This window comes from Onychomys torridus, chromosome 1, assembly GCF_903995425.1.
Source record: "Onychomys torridus chromosome 1, mOncTor1.1, whole genome shotgun sequence".
In the NCBI taxonomy this organism is placed as follows: domain Eukaryota; kingdom Metazoa; phylum Chordata; class Mammalia; order Rodentia; family Cricetidae; genus Onychomys; species Onychomys torridus.
This window is the reverse complement of record NC_050443.1, coordinates 167,219,261-167,238,858: the sequence shown is the minus strand read 5'-3', so window position 1 is coordinate 167,238,858 and position 19,598 is coordinate 167,219,261. Positions and strand designations below refer to the sequence as shown.

Sequence of the window (19,598 nt, the reverse complement as noted above, 5' to 3'; positions counted from 1 at the left end):
ATTTATACCCTCCAAGTGGAACTAGACATTTCAGAGTGGTGTGAGGAGCATGGAGGAGAGAATGTGAAGAGTGTCCCACCCATATGTGCCTGCCACAAAATGAAAACCTCCCAATGAAAATGCATATATTTTCCAAACTTCTCATATGCTTCTTTTTATATATCTCATTTTATTAGTTATTTGTGGATTTTACACAGTATGTTTTGATATTCCTCACCCCTCTTACTCAACTCCTCTCTGACACCCCCACTTCACCTGCTTCTTTAATGAATAGTCTTCTGACTTTAAAAGAGATTTTATGCTGGAGTGTAGTGTACAAAACAAATTAAGAATCTGAGTAGTTCTGGCTGGAGAAAAAAATGGGGCTAAGGACATATTCACTGCATACCCCGCAAGCTTCTGTGAACCTCATGTTGTCTCAGGAACAATTTATCAGACCCTGGAGAGAGCTTCCAAGAGCACTGTTGGAGAAATCATTACAGCAGATAATCTCCCAGGGTCCTCTCCACCCCAAACTCTACATAATCCTTCCATAAAAATAGGAATGTATCATCAATTCAGTGGACTATTTTGCCACCACCCAAATCATGTTCATGAATACCATGCATGCATAAAGCTGTTTAGGTTTAAGTGCTACTTTAAAACAAAAGACATAATAATGATGCACTCTAACTATAATTTTCAGAGAATTTATTTTCAGGTGTGCAAAAATAGAAGACAAAATAATTAAAATGATGTGTTAAAATGATTGTCTTTAATAAAATTCTTTAATATTAGTGTATCAATATGAACAAAAATGTATCCTTTTCAGTAAATATGCATGAGCTGTATGTATTTTTAAATTTATCATTTGTTTCTTTTAATAATGTGTGTGAGAGAGATAGAGAGAGAGACAGAGACAGATAACAGAGATGGAGAGACAGAGAGAGACAGGGAAAGAGAAGGGGAATTGCAGAATTCCCACTTCCCCTCTTGCCTTAAGAGATCTGTGATCACAGGGATGGATCCAGTTTTATGTGAGTCCTAGAGATCAGAAATCACACCCTCATGCTTGTGTTCTAAGTGTTTCACCCAGTGAGTCACCTACCCAACCTGAACTGAATACCTATAAGTTTACAATTGTATAACACTTTGATGGAGAATGAAACTTGGGATCAGAATGTCTTAGAATATTAACATCTATCATGAGGGAAAAAAATGCAGCATCTTCCACAAATTGATTCTCTAAGTTGGATTTGGGAGAGAACAAAGTCCCTTTCCTTTTTTTTTTTTTTTTGTTGTTTTTTGTTTTTTGTTTTTTGTTTTTCGAGACAGGGTTTCTCCGTGTAACTTTGAGCCTTTCCTGGAATTTGCGCTGTAGCCCAGGCTGGCCTTGAATTCACAGAGATCCACCTGGCTCTGCCTCCCAAGTGCTGGGATTAAAGGTGTGCACCACCACCACCCACCTCAAAATCCCTTTCCTTTGGGAGAATATCTGGCAGTGTCTTCAGGCGTGATAAGGTTTTCATAATGATAAGGTTGTCATAAGTAGGGGATCTGGCTAAGTATATTTAATGCATAAGACAATTATCATTTCAAACTCTTCTAAACACAGAAGGTAAGAAATCCTATGTTGGTGAGTCTATAAACTGTTCTCTCCAGTAGTCACTTTTCTGGTCTCAGCAACAAATAATCTGAAAGAAATAACTTTGGGGATTTATGAAATTAATTTGGGTCATGGTTTCAGGAGATATCAGTTCATAAAGTCAGGGTGTATATGACATTAGTCAGCTACATCCCTGGTGGTTAGAGCTGAAATTGTGAAACACGGCTTGTTTGTGTCTCAAAACAGATCACAAATCAGAAAGCTCAAGTAAGAACCACAAAGGTTATTATCAATACCTATTGCCCCCAAACCCAGTTCTACTCATTAGACCATAGTCTCCAAAGTTCCACAGCCCCCCAAAACAGCATCACCAGTTGTTCAAATACAAAAGTCTACAGGGAACACTTCACATTCAAACAACATTCTCTAAACATACCTCACTTTGGTCTAATGTACTTAAGTTCTTACCGAACAATCCAACACATTGTTCAGGGCTTTTCAATTCTATCTTCCCCAAGCTGGCCTTGCTTGCCATACCAGGCTAACCTGAGTCTCCCATCCCCTGAGTAATCTTAATAGTTTCTCTGTGTTCCATAGGTTGGAAACCACCCCTTGTCAATCTCTGAGGATCTTTCCATTTGCTGAGGCACTGATGATCTGACACACAAACTTCAGCTTGCAGCCTTTTGAATTTTATTACTGTCATCAAGCCAAAAGTGTTTTCCTCAGAAAACAATAGTTATACAAGTAAAATTATAAGTTGTGTGCTGATTACTGGAAAAACCAGATCTAAAATATTGGACCATATGATCTGAAAGTGGGATAAAATGCCTATGTGGATGAACCTAACTTACATAGTTTCAAAGATATTCTTAGAGTCACTAACTAAACAGTTAATGAGGACAATAATTATTTCTTTGAAATATCTTCTTATAATTTGTTAATAATTTTATTGTTAATTCTTGTTAGACACATACACACACTCACATACATGTATGAACATGCCTGCAGCAATTAATGAAAAAGAGACCACAAATTTGCAAGATAACAAAGGGGGGGCACATGAAAAAGTTTTTGGGGGGAAATGGAGAGGGAAGTAATCTAATTATATTATAATATTAAAAAACAAAATAAGTATTTAAAAATCTTTTGATTATAAGAATATAACCTTTCTTTTTAAATTTTCCAATTAACATTCAAATTATAATCAGATTTTTACTTCAAAATGAAAATATTTTATCCCTTCACCCAAGAAAAAGAATTAGGGTTCTATTCTTATATTATTAGGATTTGTGGGAAAGACCTGCCAAACAGAAAGTGTGTTCATCTTAAATAGGAACCAAATACAGCATAGTTTGGCCTCAGAGCAGAGGTGAAAAATGTCGCCATCTTCAAAAGTCTGATCTCTGGCAATAGTTTCCCCTGCAAAAAACTATCACAGAAAAACAGCCTAATGTATGAGCACACAATTAACTGGGAAGATGTTGCTTAGGCTTTATTTTACTTAACAAAATTAAAATGCTATAATTTGTTAAAATATACATCAATATGACCATTTATTAAAATATTGCATGGTCATAGGATGAAATAATTTATGGTTAGTAGAAGATTTCCAAAACCATACAGAAGATGGCTCAGCCTATTGATGTCATGTATCTATCATATACTACTATATTTATACTATTTAACAAACCAGTATTACATTTAAAAATAACACCAATTAATATTTCTAGGGTCACAGGCCAAAGCGCAATCTAAAAGTAAAGAAATGGGAGACATTTTGATGGGGGAAATGAAGAGATTTGAGAACATTACCTTCTCAAGTAAAAACTATGTTAAAAATCATAAAACAATTAATAACTCAAGGATAAATTCAGGAAAAAAAGGTGAAAGAGCAGGAGAGACCATACATTGAAAGAACCCATGTTAAAGAAAGAGCTATAACACATGGTCACATCGAAAATTATAACAGATAATAAATACATTAAAATACGCATAAACTCACCAGTCTGATAAGAAATGCAAAGTAAAACAAAGGGAATCAATTTCTGTATATTAAATTTAATTACTTTAAACATTAATTTACATGAGAAGCAATTGTAAGGTAAAAGGGCCAACCGAAGAAACCTACCCTGACCCTGAACCCAGAGCCAGTAAAAGAAACACACTTTAGCCCTGAAACCAGAACTAAAGAAACACACCCTGACCCTGAAACCAGAACCAAAGAAACACACCCTGGCCCTGGAAAAAGAGCCAAAGAAAGAAACACACCCTGGCCCTAAAACTAAAGCCAATCTGCTTCGGACCAACTATGCGACCAATCCCTGAGCAGGAAAGCCAACCAATCCCTGAAATCTAGCCAATCAGAGCTTGTCCAAAATCAAGGAGCTTGAAATCCAACCAATTCCCACCCTGAAAATCTTCCACCTGGCAAAACTCCACCCCTAAGAAGCCCTATGTAAGCCCTATGCCTGTTCAGTTTGCTGCTGCCTATTTCCATCTTGGCAGAGGCAGCTACCCTTCTGATTCTTCCCTCCCAGTGAATCTACTGAGTGAAGCTTGGGTAATGACCTTCTTTTGCTGGAATGGAATGGAACAGACCAGAGCGGAACTTTAACACTTTCACTGGGGAAACCTTCCCCTAGCAGACTTGTTACATTGGGAAACCTTTCCTTGAAGCAAGACTGTGTGTTGCTAAGCTTAAGGTGACTTTGTGGTACTCCTTGGCTCCCGACTGCCAGGATCCCTTCCAGTAATAAAACGGTGTTTTCGTTAGAGTGAAAACTGGCCCAAACTTCCTCTAGACTCATTTGGCATACTAATATTTGTCTATATTGTTTTAGTAATCCGTCATGAAAAATGATAATAAATGCTAAGATAATTACTTTGAGGTTTTCACAACATTATAACGACTTTTTTAAGGGTAAAACTGCAGAAGCAAGATCAATATAATGATAAAGAATTCTTAAATTATTACATAGCCATCAATTAAATACAACACAAGTTTTGAGTTATGTTTAGGAAGAGCAGAGGGCTGTACAGAAAAATATTCAATTTTATTCTAACAAGATAAAAAATTCTGTAAACAGCATTATCACAACTCTGGAAAAAATTAAATATACATTAAAATTTATATTACAGTGTAGGAGGAAAGGATTGGGAGAAATACATGATTTTTTTTCCTAAGTATTTGTGTGACAGTGAAATTAAAGGTAGTCTTTTTTTTTCCTACTGTTCCCCGAATGTCTACAAAAGCTGTTTTATGTCTACAACCAGAAAAAATAGAGTTCACTAGAATGGTTCATTTGTGTCTTTTTAAAATATATGTACCTAGTTCTGGCATTCCCTCTTCATCTTCTACAAGCCATAGCCATTCCTGCTGCAGGAATTTTCTGGATGGGTCTTCCCATAGAATTCTCTCATTCCTTTCTGAGTTCTTCTCTGCTCTATACCCCATTGTGAACTGAATTGTGTCACCAAAATCCATATGTTGAAGCTCTATCCCCTGCGGTGATCAGATTTGTAGATGGGGCTTGAAGGGGTAATCATATTTGGAGGATGATCCCCTTAAGGTGCAATGAGTTCACTTAGAAAAAGAGCTACCAGTTCACACTCTCCCCACTATCTGAAGAAACTTAGAGAAGGCGTTTCTCTATGAGCTAGGGGAGTGTCCATATTGATACTCTGACTATAACAGACTTCAACTTCTAGAATTGTAAAAGAAAAAAAAAAGTATGTTTGCTGTTTAAGACTCACAGTCTATAATATGTTGTTAGGATTGCCTTACTAATGCATGACCCTAAACCAAGTGGGATTAAACACTCAGATTTCCTTAATGAGAAGAGTGGTAGTTTCCTCCAACCTGGAACAGAGTTTACAGTGTAAACAGTCCCCATACCTTTGGTTTGTTATAGCGTGATCGAGATGCTCAGTTCCACATCTTCCTCTCCGTTCTATAAGTTACTCCTGGACCTGTTCCCTATTCATGAAACTGCTGAACAATTCATCCCCATCATTGTTTTCGGCTTCTCCACACAGCCTGCAAGCACTGTATAAGCATATGACTCCAGGAAAATTACAGTCTTTGAAGGCATCACTATATGTGGGGCATTTCTGTTCTATTCCTTGGGGTACTAGCTGACTACAGTGTATATCTTTTGAGCACTGCATTTTGCTCAGTTTTCCTACAGCCAAGATTCAAGCAACTACACAGCATGGGTGGCCTCCATCGGGAAAGCAAAAACTGGTTTCTGCTTGCAAGCTGAGCTTGTAGGTCTCACTCTCTGACCTTGCATGTATTATTTTGAATATAATGTATTTTTAAATTGTGGCACCATTTTAAATATGTAAGGGAGAGCTGAATTAAATATTATTTGTGGCATACCCTGCTTTGCAAAGGGCCTCTAAATCTGATCCCTTATATCAGGTCGATGCCTAAATCCCATTACTTGAGATTGCAAATGACTGTGCTTGCAAAATTGTGGATGCACATTTGGAGACAGCATCAAAAATTCATTCTATAATGTTAACGTTGTTTGAAAAGATCTTGATTTTCCAGGAAACAATCTCAAGGCATTCTGCCCATTCCTTAACTCTGTCTCTATTGCGGATAATGCATTAATAGCTTAAGAATGGTTCTTCAGAAATCATAATCTACACTCAAAATGAGTCCTTAGCTGAATAGAGACTGTTTTTGAAGCAAGATATAGACTATATTCTAGAGCAGTGGCTCTCAACCTTTCTAATGTTGTGACTCTTTAATACAGTTACTCATGTTGGGGTGACTCCCAACCATATAATTATTATGCTGCTACTTCATAACTGTAATTTTTCTACTGTTATTAATCATAATGTAAATATCTGATATTTAACCCACTGCTCTAGAACAATGAGGTCAGCAGAGTTGACATGCAGTTGATAGGTCTAAGCATTCATTTCAATCACATTACTTTAAGGCATTTATTCCCTATTTTCACTTCCTGATTCTCTTACATTTTCACACCACAGCTGTCATGTGACTAAGATGGGTATCTGGAACATGGATAAATGAGATTCTTGTGCCTTAACTGAAAATAGTACTTTTCTGAATGTGTGTGTGTGTGTGTGTGTGTGTGTGTGTGTGTGTGTGTGTGTTATGTGTTATATACAATAAAAAAATATCAGAGAAATTCAATATGCTGTCAAATGCAAAATAATAGAAGATAGATGACAGGCTTATTATACTAAGTGAGTCTCATTCAGACTGAGGACATCATTATCAAGTCTGAACTAAACTTCAAACTCCACAGAGTCTGAGAGTCAGGTAATCAGAACACCCACACATAGTGATGTTTCTACATGGGAAGATCAGAGCCAAAGGGTTGGCCAAGTGCAACATCTGAGTTTAATATCAAAGAGGATATAATGCTAGACACAAGTAGTATAGGGGCATAGGACAGTATATGTGAACAGAAGTCTATGTTTATACCCTAAAATACATACTCAAAAAGTCATTGGTTAGCTATTTGTGTGCAGCAAATCACCACCAAAGTTAGGTTCTAAAACCAAAATAAATATTAAGCTGACTGTTCTGTGGGTCAGGATTGGGGAACCATGCACAAAGTGCCTCTCATGAGTGTCTCTCAAAATATTAGCCAGGATTTGTCTCATATGAAGGCTTGGCTGATGAAGTATCTACTTCCAAGCTCATTCTCAGGACTGAGAGTAGCATTCAGTTTCTAGCTAGCACTGAAATATTCATCTGACAGCCTGGTTCCTTACTAACTGGGGAACATCCCTCAGTTCCTTGGCATACAGCCCTCCTCAGAGTACAAAATAAGACCATGACTTGCTCTGAGCAAGTTGACATGAGGATCCACTCAAGATGAAACTCACTGTCTTCTTATAATCTAATCTCCATGGAGAAGCTTCATCATCTTCGCCACATTCTGTTCACTAGAAAGTCATTAAATCTAGCCTGCATTACAAACACGGGTGGGAGAGGACAGAATACCAGAGGACAGAAATCATTGCATGGAGGCATACTGAAGGCTGCGTGTCACAAGGAGGAAGGAATCAGCTGTAAATGAGCTCATATTGTTATATGACATAGGTTGGAATGTAAAGTAAATAAAAACAAATAAGCATAAATAATACCTATGTGATGTTTATAAGATTAGAATGGTAAGAGCTTTGTAATACTAGAAATATATTTTTTCCATATCACTGCTTCCTCCATGAAAGAATACTTCACTAGCACCTGTTTTGATTTCCTATTCTTCTCACTGTCCCTGGTGGTCTTTCAGAAATAGATAAGTAGTAGAGAACATATAGAACACACTATAGACATGGATCACAGCACAACTCTCCTTACACACCAGTCACCCTTGAGACTGCATTCAGGCACCAGAACAGATCTAACAGCAATCTCTGAGATGACCTTTCTTTGCATCCTATGACATGTATTATCTAGAATGTCTATATCAGCTGACATCTTAAAGGACTTAATTCTCAAGACCAGTCCATGTTATAATCCAAATACTCTTAGAAAAATATAGCAGAGTTGAAGTCCCTGTTATCTCAGCGTATAATTATTTGTTGGAATTTTTTCTTATAGTGACAACAAAGAATGTCTTGTCATTTCTAAAGACAGAATAATAAAAGGAGTTTGTATAGAGGGCACACTGGAGACATTCTTTTTATCATTCCACAAGACGATACCCAGATATCCTACTGGAAAGCAGAGGCACTTGAAGGCCAGTCTAGATACACAGAGAACATAAGAAAGCTAGTAGCACTTGTGTGATCTCATTGAAAAAGATGCCCACAAAGGGTGAACACCCAGGGAAAGTGCAGGACCAAAGAGACGAAGCTGCAAACCACAAGGGTTCCCACTGGATGCACAGAAAACAAACCAAAGGAAAAAACAATCCTCCTACTGCAGAATGTGCCTACTTGTTCAGTATCTTCCATAGGAATCACTCACAGCCCAGTGGAATTATACAACAGAAAAAAGAAAACCTAACAAGCAAACTTTCCATTGACTGTTACTACCCACAGAGGCTAAAAAGAGCAGAAAGGAAACATTAAGACACTTCTTCTCATATGCTCATGAAAATTCCCATTTCTGAAGCACCTGGGTTGATGAAGAGTACCTGATGACCCAGTATCAAGTGAAGGAAATGATTATCAGTAAACAAAGAGCTTTTGAGTCAGTTGTCTCTCTTCCTGAAACATGACTGATGGCTAGGTCATCCTACCTCAAAACCTTCTTAGGTGACCTCTTGTGATAAGGCTGGATAATCTGTTTTTATTATGGAGGCATTTATTATGGGTGTTAATAAATATTACGCCTCATGATGTGCACTATCCTGCCACCATTGAGGGCTCAGCTAATGAGGGAACTCACAAAGCAGTTCTTCAGCCATTCTAATTATCACCACTGCAGCACTTTTTGTAGAAAGCATCCTCTTGCCCCCAACTTTCTCTCTAAGTTTCATCAGTAGAAGGTGGCATGCGTAAAGCTGACATTTGTGAATCTCTACCCCTCAGACATTTGCAAATGTCCAAGCTATAAATAGTAAAATTTGGAGAATATTTCTTATGTATCACACAATCACCCTGTGTCTAAAAGCTACAAATTAAAAGGCTCCTTGACTTTTATTTCAATATCTGCCTTTAACATGTTTCTTCCCACAAATGTGCCCTAGCATCTTCAATACTGCACATAAAGTCTCTCTCCTAAAGCAGCTTTAGAACATCTCCTTGTTTGGTTTTATTTTTATCACTTCATAAGAATGCTAATGAAGAGTGGTGAAAATAATATTGGGCTTCTCACAAGGAATCTGGGCTGTGAATAGATCCATTGAACTGTGGTCAAATGCCCATGGGCACACAGCCCCATCATACATGGAATTCACATTTATGCACCAGAAAAACAGTGAATGACTTATGGGTTGTTCTCTAAAGACTGATAATAAATACAGTACTTAAAGGACTGACTAGTCTTAGGGTGGAGGACTTAAAGACTCTATACCACAAATTAAATATCTGAAGGACAAATCTGAAACTGTCAAGTGTCCCCATGTAAGACAAATTGATAAGTGGTATTATTAATTAAAAACCTGGAGCCAGATATTGAGGTTAAAACTGAGAGATCAGAGGAATAGGACAAGTCACAACTAACCTCAGGCCTTACCAACCCTCAGCCTCCAAAGATACCTACTTCCTGTATGCCCATGCCTATATGCCTTTCTGTCCCTGCCATCTCACTTCCTCCCTCCACCCAGCTACATCACTTCCTCTTTCTGCATAGTTCTGTCACTTCTTGTCAGTCTGTAAAGACCTTCAGACTTTTATGGTTAACTAGTGTTGGAATTAAAGGCATTTGCCACCATGCCTGGCTTTGTTCCCAATGTGGCCATGAACTCACAGAGATCTGGATGGATCTCTGCCTCCTGAATGCTAGGATTAAAGGCATGTGCTACCATTGCCTGACTTCTATGTTTAACATAGTGGCTGGATTTTTTTCCTCTGATCTTCAGATAAGCTTTATCGGGGTACACAGATAAAATATCACCACATCCCCATGTTAAAATCTTACCCTTTCAATGACCTTATGCAACAGCAAAACGAATAATCTCCCAATTACATGTGTGTGGAAAACATGGGTTAAATTAAGTACATGAAGGCCAAAGTGTTCTTTTTATCCAGAGAAATACATACTCTGAATTTTCGCAAAGAGGTAGAAGATGCTTACTATATACATCAACCATGTGCCTTCAACACAAGTGGTTAAAAGCCTTAGATAACCTTGGATTCTCTTTTTGGTGAAAAAAAAAAACAGACAGAAAACTATGAGCTCTTCCTCCATAACTCCTATGATACCTAAAAGAATAATCACAGCAATTACACATCAGAAAGAAGAGAAGTGATAATTATAAAAATGAAATGCTCAGCTATCACTTGGCTAGCCGGCATGGGCACTAACTTTTATATTTCCCCATGGGGACATATATGAAAGAAGCACAGAGTGGAGGAGAGAGGAATGCAATTATCAGTATCTCAGGATTTATTCTGTCTGCTCCACAAAAGACAGGAGTGGAGGGGCAGCAGCTGGAACAGTCCCCTCTGGCTCTTTGCAAAAGAAAGGAAAACATTGTTCTCTGTCCACTCACTTCCATTCTGCAAGGATGCCATGGATCATGCTTTCTGCTCTGCTTCCTCTGTCCTTGGCCAACTGCCTCACAATCTCAAGTTTATTCCAAAAACAGCAGAGGGATTTTATTTTTCTCTTTTCTTGAATAAATGCATTCTGAGAAATTGGTCCATTTCAGCTGAGCAAAGGTACACTATACTGCTAGAGTATCAGAGGAACAAATATTTCCTTTTTCTGTCTTAGTCTACTGCAAAAGATTAATAGTTCCAAAGACAGACCAAATAATAGTATAATAAGAGTTACACATGAAATAACACTCAGTCTGCAAGAGGCAAAAATAGTAAGGACAGGTTAGGTGTTGAGTAAAGAGCAATTCAATTTTCTCTTCAGCTCCAGTGAACCGGGCACAGTAGGACTTGGTGAGTTGCTATAGCATGCATGGGAAATTATTATTTTTAATTCTAGACATATTTTTGTGGATAGAATGGGGAGTTGTTTGCTTGCAAGGTTGCTGGTGACTCTTCATGTGTTCAAGGTAGTTGTCAGCACCATCATCACCATCTCCAACTTATACAGATATTGTAGGGCATAAGTGATAACCATATGTCTTTTTAAGGAAAATTGAAAAAAGATTTTTGAAATAAGTTGTGAATAAGTAGTACTTTCAAGTGCTTTAATTTTGTTTTTATTTTTTAATTAAGCATATGATTTAATGTAATATATATGTTGCTCTAGGCTTTCTCATCCCTATTTCTTTATCTATTATTTCCGCTGAAGTAAGCAAGATCGAAGAACTTCACAATTATAGGGAAGTGTATAAGACAAATGAATACTGAATTTGCTTTAATATGGTAAAATAGTATGCATGATTAAAAAAACATTAGTTAATAAAAACACTTTCTGATTAGAAGGAAGGGCTAATTTCCTGCTCAAAACATGAATTCACTTACAGAAACATTTTACAACGTATGCCCTATGGAGAGAGTTCTAAAGTACTTATCAGCAGTGGCATAAGAAACAGACTATACTGGCTTTGGGTCAGCATGCTGCTTCAGTCAGAGTTCCTTCAGTCTTTCCTATGCCAACATGGGTCACAAGTCTGGAAATACAGCATTGGATAGTTGTGACCTAAACTTACTTGACCATAGAAATGCCTACGAAGAGAGGTGAATTTTATAGAAATACTTTTTTTTTTTTTTTTCTAACCAGACATCTTTGGGAAACAGTGCTTTGCAGCACAGGTCCATAAAACATGTGAAATTCAAAACTGAGGAGAACTTGGTGTCCAATCAAGAGCACCTGGTCATGAGCTTTCTCTAGCTCAGTGCTTTGCAGTCTACGTACGTAAGAATAGCCAAGGAATCATGTTCCAATTCCATAAACCCTGACAGGGCCTCAGATTCTGTGCTTCTAACAAGTTAATGCTGCTGGTCCATAAACTTCTCTGTAGCCAAAAAAGAGCTCAAAGGCATTTGTCCCCTAGAATGAGAGGTGCCCAGAATTTCTTGGGCCACTCTGTTGTATCATTCTTTTTCTTTATTCAAGGGGTGCTGGGTATACAAAAGATGCTTACCAATAAAACCTGTTGGGTGTGATGCGCTCATGGACGAGTTGCCATCGTCTTCCAAAGTCCATGGAGCTATAAAGCTGAAAGACAGAGAAGCCAGGGATAAATTGAATAAGTCAGGGGCCAAAAATGCACATGGGCACAGGTGTCACCCTATTCCAGCACAGGTGACCCCATCCAATTCCAACAGCAGGGTACCAGAACATCCAAGTAGACACGCAGTTAAACTCAGATAAAAAGGCAAGGATATTATTGTGCCTTGTTTATCATGGTGCCTTCTTGCTCTATTTGTTGTTAATTGACTGATGATTTTAATCTGAGTATAAATATCTTTCTGATGTCCATCACAGTCCCTTTGTAGCTAAAACATTCTGGGCAATTCATAATTTTATACTTTAAATCTATTGATTGACCCTCACATGAGGATTCACCCTGAAGAATGCAGTGACAAGGAACAGGCAGATTCTGCACTCTTAGAGGAAAGGCTCATGTATGTAAAAATGTTCATCAGCTGATATCTAAGCTAATAGTATGTTGAACATGTTGAAATCTTTGACTTCTTTATGATTTTGACATAACAGGTAATATGAAATGGAATTTTTTAAATGCCAAGATGATGACAACCCCATGCTTTGGCAGGATAGCAAGAATAAACCTGTCTTAGAAAATTGCCCTCATCCAAGCAAGGCCACCACAAATGTGGCCTCCTCCATAAATTAATTAATTAGTTAATTAATTATTAATTAATTGATAAATATATGAATGAGTCAATAAAACTCTGTGACAGTTTCAGCCTATACATTTCTTCTTTATAGTCTCTTATTATTGTAAGGTAAACAGATGATATCTTTCAAACTTGTTGATTTTAGTTATATTTGTAAAACTTGATTAAATACAAAATGTGAAATATCCAATGCATTAACAATAACTTAAAAATAGAAATAGTCAGTCCACAGTATATAGCAACTTATTGAAGAAAACAAAAATCTAGATGCTCTCCAGGGCTTTGAAAAAATTCATAAAGAATTTCATGCCTGACTACTACAGTCAGATTCCATATCCATTTATTTTATGGGTGTAAACTCACTCTGTATAACATACCAAGGATGAGCAATAGTCTATAAGATCTGACCATGAGTTACTTTCAATCAAATAAGTGAATTAAATACAGAAATGAATCTGAATGGCAATGAATAATGGTAGTGGTAGTATTAATAATCCTACCATATTGTGAGTTCAAATACACCTGACCCATGCAGCTTAAATGACAGTTAGGTAGTGATTAGCAACTCCAACCCCTGCTCACCACCATCTTCTGATCCATCAAAACAGACATGATCATCCCATGCATGATTCCACTACTGCACTATCTGCCTCATGCTAGTGATGGTTGGCGCACTTCTCCTTCTGAAAAACAGTGTGTCATGAGGGCAGAGCTTATATGCTTCAGTCAGTTGTGTGTGAGAGATAGTGGTTTTAGGCTGCCTGGCACTTAACATTTGAACCCTATTTTCTGAAACTCAACCTTGGAGAGGTTGAGTTTGGGTTGAAAGATCCAGAACTTAAATTTTCCAATGACTAACACAACTCCCCTTCTAAGAATTTGGTGTCTAGTCTGTCCTGATAGTTGTATTTGGAGAAGGGTACACACAAAATTTTATTGGTGGAGAAATCAGAAGAATCCAGCAGTGAAGAGGGTAGTCCTTAATGTACAGAAATAGGAGCACATGCAGTCAGATCCCTAAATAGCATCCCCACTAGCTCTCATCTGAAGGATTGTGCTCCCCAGAACCTCACTATCAGGTCATATGGCCATGCTTCAGTTCCATTATCTCACATCATTTATGATAATCTAAAAATCTTTATGGTATTTAAAACAGTTTTGGCCAATTTATGTTTTGTTAGGCTGATATTGATTCAACAGTGACACCATGAAAAAATATAATTTTCTACTGATAGAATTAGTTATTTCCATAAAGCTATAGAGACATATAGACATAAAGTTGATACTACTGATATGTACTTTCATTGTAAAAATATCATATAAGATAGTCATAGTATATACTATCAGTTTCATCCTGTATCTGAAGGTATCAAATTTTGATGCTAAAGGTTACTGAAGCAATCATACACAAAATCAGGATGTCTCTCCTAATTCAACTGATCTTCTCTCTGCCATACCACACTGACTCTACAGTAGTTCTCACAATATTTATGCAAACTGTTCTCTCTCTCCATGACTAAGTGCTAATTCCTGTATGGTGGGTAACTGTTGTCTATGACCTTGAGGCACCATCTCTAGAGATGCAGCAGGAACTGCTCCACCTGCCTATGACCTTGAAGTACATGCCCCTGGGGACCCTTAAGACCTGAGATGCACTTACCCACTGCTCTCTCTCCCTCCTGGGTTTGGATACTGAGACAGACTAGGTAGAAGAACAGCGTGGACCACAGCTTGGCTTTCCAGGACCCTACGATAAATCTCCTGTGGCCATAGTGAGTTTTTGTCTCCTAATAAATTCTTTGCCCTTTAAGCAGACTCCGTGGATTTCTCACATTATTCCTGTGTCTGCAATTCTCTATATAGGGAAAATGGACAATACTGGTCCCTGTTGCTCCTATTATCCCTTATGTATGAACATAGTGAAAAAAGCAATACTGACTTTAAACTAGTACGTTATATGACCTATAACAGCAAATCTCACTATTTCTTTAAAAATAATTATTATATGCATTATATGTTTATGAGGTGTAATGGGATACTTTTAAGTATGTATAGGTTGTGAGGTGATCGAATTATACTCAATAAATCCATCATATCACATAGTTACCATTTGTAAAGTTAAAAACACCTAAACTCTACTTTTCTAGAAATGATGAAACACAAAATGCATTTATTATGTCACAGACATCTAGAACTTACTTTTCCTGTACAGATAAATGTTTCCCTTTGGTTATATCCCCCAACCCACCTCCTGGTGGCCATCTACTTTCAACTATTGTTTGAGGTCAGCTTAACATTCCCTAAATCAGTGACATTGTTTGGACTTTGATTTCCTATTCTTCCCATCTAACTCTTTAGGAATAAAAAAATGTAAGTCTTTTGAGAATATATGCAGGTATGCCATGTGATAGGAGAATTGGTACTGACCCCTCACCCACCCATCCACACACACGTGAACATGTGGGAGAATAGAGAAACCTGAAGTATTGAAAGAAGTAGAAATGTAACAATGAAATTTCATGAAGAAATAAATCTTCAGCTGGTCCTTTGTTGACAAATAGCATGAGTAGGTAGAAGTTGTACAGAGATTTATTTAGTAGAAGAGACAATAAGAGTAAAGGCACCAAAATGACCAATAGTCTGACCTTGGCTTATTGAAATTCTCTTAGATTGAAGAAGGGACATGATGGCTGTTGCTGGCTAAAGGAGGCAGACATTTTCCACTCACCTATCTTCTGATCTATCTTCTCATCAATGTACCTATATCTATTTTTGTCTCTAAGCAGTATTTTTATATTAGAGATGAGATAGGTTTTGTGAGGTCCAGAACCTTAACTGGGAAGAAGATATCAATATACTTTATTGCAAGAATTGACTTTTCTGAGTAGGACTCCAAGAACTAACTTACTTTCCTTCCCATGGAAGCTATCTGTAGGCCAGGTGCTCAGACTAAAGATGAGTGTTTCCCAATTAAATGTAGGAGGCTCCTGAATCAGTGTCATTACTGTACTAATAGGAATTTGTTACAATTAATGTATAGGAATTAGTACAAACTCATCTGTTGTCAGGTTTGAATCTAGCTATAGCAAAGAGATAACTGGTCTTGTCTTCCTCTACTAACAAGCCAGTCAAAACTCAAGAGGCTCACTCTGACACGTGAGGGTCCCTACCCTTCGGGGAAGTTATCAGTCCCTCTGCCATGGAGGATCCTATTGGGAGGAGAGTGCTTCCTGGGGCCCATGCTTCAGGGAAGCATGCCTCCTCTCATCACATGGCCTTCCTACCACAGAGAGAATGAGCACTACTGGCCCCCTCCCTTGTCTCTGTTTTTGCTTTCTCAGCTCTTCATCTTGACTGATGGGGAAAAAATTAAATTGAATTTTTTGCCTATGGGCAGATTCAGATGAACAGAAAGAATAGGCTCCTGTTCATTAAGGGCCTGGACTTAGCTACCTTCTCTCTCAATGTAAAGTGAATTGCTGAGTCTGAAATGTATTTTTATTCTACTATGAGCTAGGTCTTTGCAGGCTCTTCATTCAAAGACTTGTTCATCTTCTCCATTTGACTATTCACACACTCATTCATTTATTCACAGAAAGCCTGTGAAACAACTATCATACTGTGGGCACTGAACTAAGAGCTAGAGTTACAAAGATGAAAAACATTATGGCCAGTAGAAGATAGTTACATAGAATTATATTGTTCTGAATTGGATGTCATGCCAATCTCTGAGAAACTACAGAAAAGTAGGATTTATTTCTCTGTATCATCTACACTTTAAAAATTATTATGAAGCTATATGACTCTTATAATTAAAACTATAACATTCAAAACAGTGCTGAAATGGTGATTTTGCAAAAGAAAGTTTAAGAAGAATATTAATGTTATGAAAAACATTCATGATATACTATTCAAACACAAAAGACATAAATGATGTTCACTTAACTATTACAAGCTTGAAACATATTAGAAGAAATAAGCAAAAGATATTATCAATGGTCATCTCTAAATTACAGGTTGTCTGTGTATGAATCGTGTCTGTGTGTGTGTGTGTGTGTGTGTGTGTATGTGCATGTGTGTATGTGTTTTAAACATTTCCATCATTTTCAGTTATTTGTTTATGGTTGATGTATATTATACTTCAGCAATCATGCAAGTACATTTTATTCTACATATGTTTTATACAGAAAGATTTTTATTATAATGGACATACTACTGTATTTTTATTCTGAAAATGATAAGAATTAAAACCAGTTTTTTTTTTCTTGAGGTAGATAGAACTAGACAAAATAATAGGACATGTCCCACAGAACAGCATTCCCATAAACTGCCATGTGTGGTGGTGCACTACTCCTTAGCAGCATCAGCTCAGAGGGCATTTATATAACCTATACAGTTTCAACTAGAAATCCCTCAAGCAACATTAAAATATAAGGCATTTTGTAAATAGTAAGTCAGACCTTCTTGCAATATGCTATACATACAGCCATATTCTGTTCTATATCTCATTTCATGCCACCTCCTACATCTAACAATGACATGATCCCTAAACACCACCAGAAATCAAATCTTGGTGCCAAATGTGTGTGTGTGTGTGTGTGTGTGTGTGTGTGTGTGTGTGTGTGTGTGTGTATTTGATAAATACATTATATATATGATAAAAATGGCCTCAGGTTTCCTAATAAGCACATAGCAACAATAACAACAACAACTACAACAAAAACAAAACACACACACTGGCTCCAGAATGAGTCATCAGAACAGCTGGAAATATGGAAGAACAAGCTCTTTTCCTTATTGATTCAGTTATTAGTTCCCTAATTGCATTCTCCTGCCAGGGAAAAACATCTGAGAGCTGATGGACTAAAGAGACAATTTGATCAATAGAATATTCTTTAGGGAGAACAACAGATTATATCTGGAATTTAAATTCAATAAAATAATGTGAGATCACTAGAAGCATCAGGCATTACTATAAGCTGACAGAGAGACATGATAAAGTCCTCTATTTCTGGTGTGTAAAAGGTTATTTTATATACAAATAGAGTTTTTGCGGCTGCAATGAGGTAAAATTGAGATCATTATGGTGGCCACTAATCCATGTGACTTATGTCCATCTATTGGGAAACACAGATGGAGGACAATGGAAAGACACAGAGAGGAGTTGTCACATAAAGAGAGAGGGTCAGAGGGAAGTAACTGTAAGCCAAGTATTGCCTCTGATGGCTGACAAAGCACTAGACACTAGAAGAGGGAAAAGCAGGGGAGGAATTCTCCATAAGTTTGGAACTCTACCAAGGTTTTTATTTTAGAATTCTGCCCTCCAGAGATGCAAGACAGTAAGTTTCTGCTCTTCTGGTCTAGGGGTTTGTGGTATTTTGTTGCATCAGGTCTAGGAAAATACTGAAGGTATCACATACAAGGGAGCAGGTGGCTGGAAGGAGAGCATGATGGGATGTCTTGATGCACGTCTTTGCTGCTGCCTTGTTACTACTGTAGCATTGGTCGTATGTCAGATGTCTGCTTTAGAGTGAGATTGTTGTCTCTCTGATGAAAAAACATTACTCATCTGCCTACATTTATCTGTCCATGGATTTTCAGAAAACCTGAATCTCAAAGACATTTTCTAAGAATGGTGGATTCATAATAATCACATGGAAAAAACAAGCATAGACACCAGAGGCAACAGAATATGTGTTTTAGAGTAGGATTTTCTGTCAGGTAAGCTTCCCTTAGAAGGAAAGGGTGAATTAGAACACATTTATATAGATGTTCTCACTTACAGGAAGTCTTCACTTGATGTTTAAATACCCACAATAATCTACAGAATTTAGGTGACTTATACTTACAGAAAATATTGTCTCTGAAATAAAATAAACAATCTAGGTGTGTAGCTCAGTGGCAGGGGTTTTTCCTAGAATGCACAAGACCATGGGTTCCATCCCTATCAACACACACGCGCGTGCACACACACACACACACACACACACACACACACACACACACACACACACACACACACACACACAGAGGCATGCACTTTCCACTCAAAAGAAAATGCTCTCTGCCTTTTCCTTTCATGGTATAGTGGTGAGTGTGAGTGGGCTTGGCTAGCCAACATGAGGTTTCATGGAGAACTACTGGATTGCAGCAACGTTTGCAAGAAAACAAAGAGAATTCAGGACCATACAGTTCCAGAGAGTTCCAACATGTGCCTCTAGTTGCAGCCCCCAACAGTTCCTGAAGAATCTCTGGTTGCATTATCAGTGAGGACAAATCCTATCCAACACTCTGTCAAGTTCTAGAGAACAGAATACGGCTTTGCTCTCAGTCCTTGGGAGATAGACATTGTCCCCATGAAGACATCAGCCTAAAAGAGACATATGCTATTCCCTTAGCCCTGTCACTCTACAGAGGCAACATTTTTCTATCCTTCTTGAAGATAGCCACTGGGGTTATTTTTTTCTTTTATCTTTTACTCTGATGGCTTCCTTGATTCATTCCTTAACAAATATAAATCATACATCAATTAAGAGCCAACCATTATGTTTTGATTGGGGGATACCTCTGTAAGTAAAATGAACAA

At 37.6% G+C, this 19,598-nt stretch overlaps 1 protein-coding gene across 1 annotated transcript in view; it reads right to left on the bottom strand.

The window, feature by feature from the left end:
• Positions 1-19,598, bottom strand: part of Sorcs3 (sortilin related VPS10 domain containing receptor 3) — a 624,861-nt gene that overhangs the window by 206,393 nt on the left and 398,870 nt on the right. Inside the window, 1 exon segment of the mRNA XM_036172085.1 lies at positions 12,295-12,368. Coding sequence (XP_036027978.1) covers positions 12,295-12,368 — 74 coding nt within the window.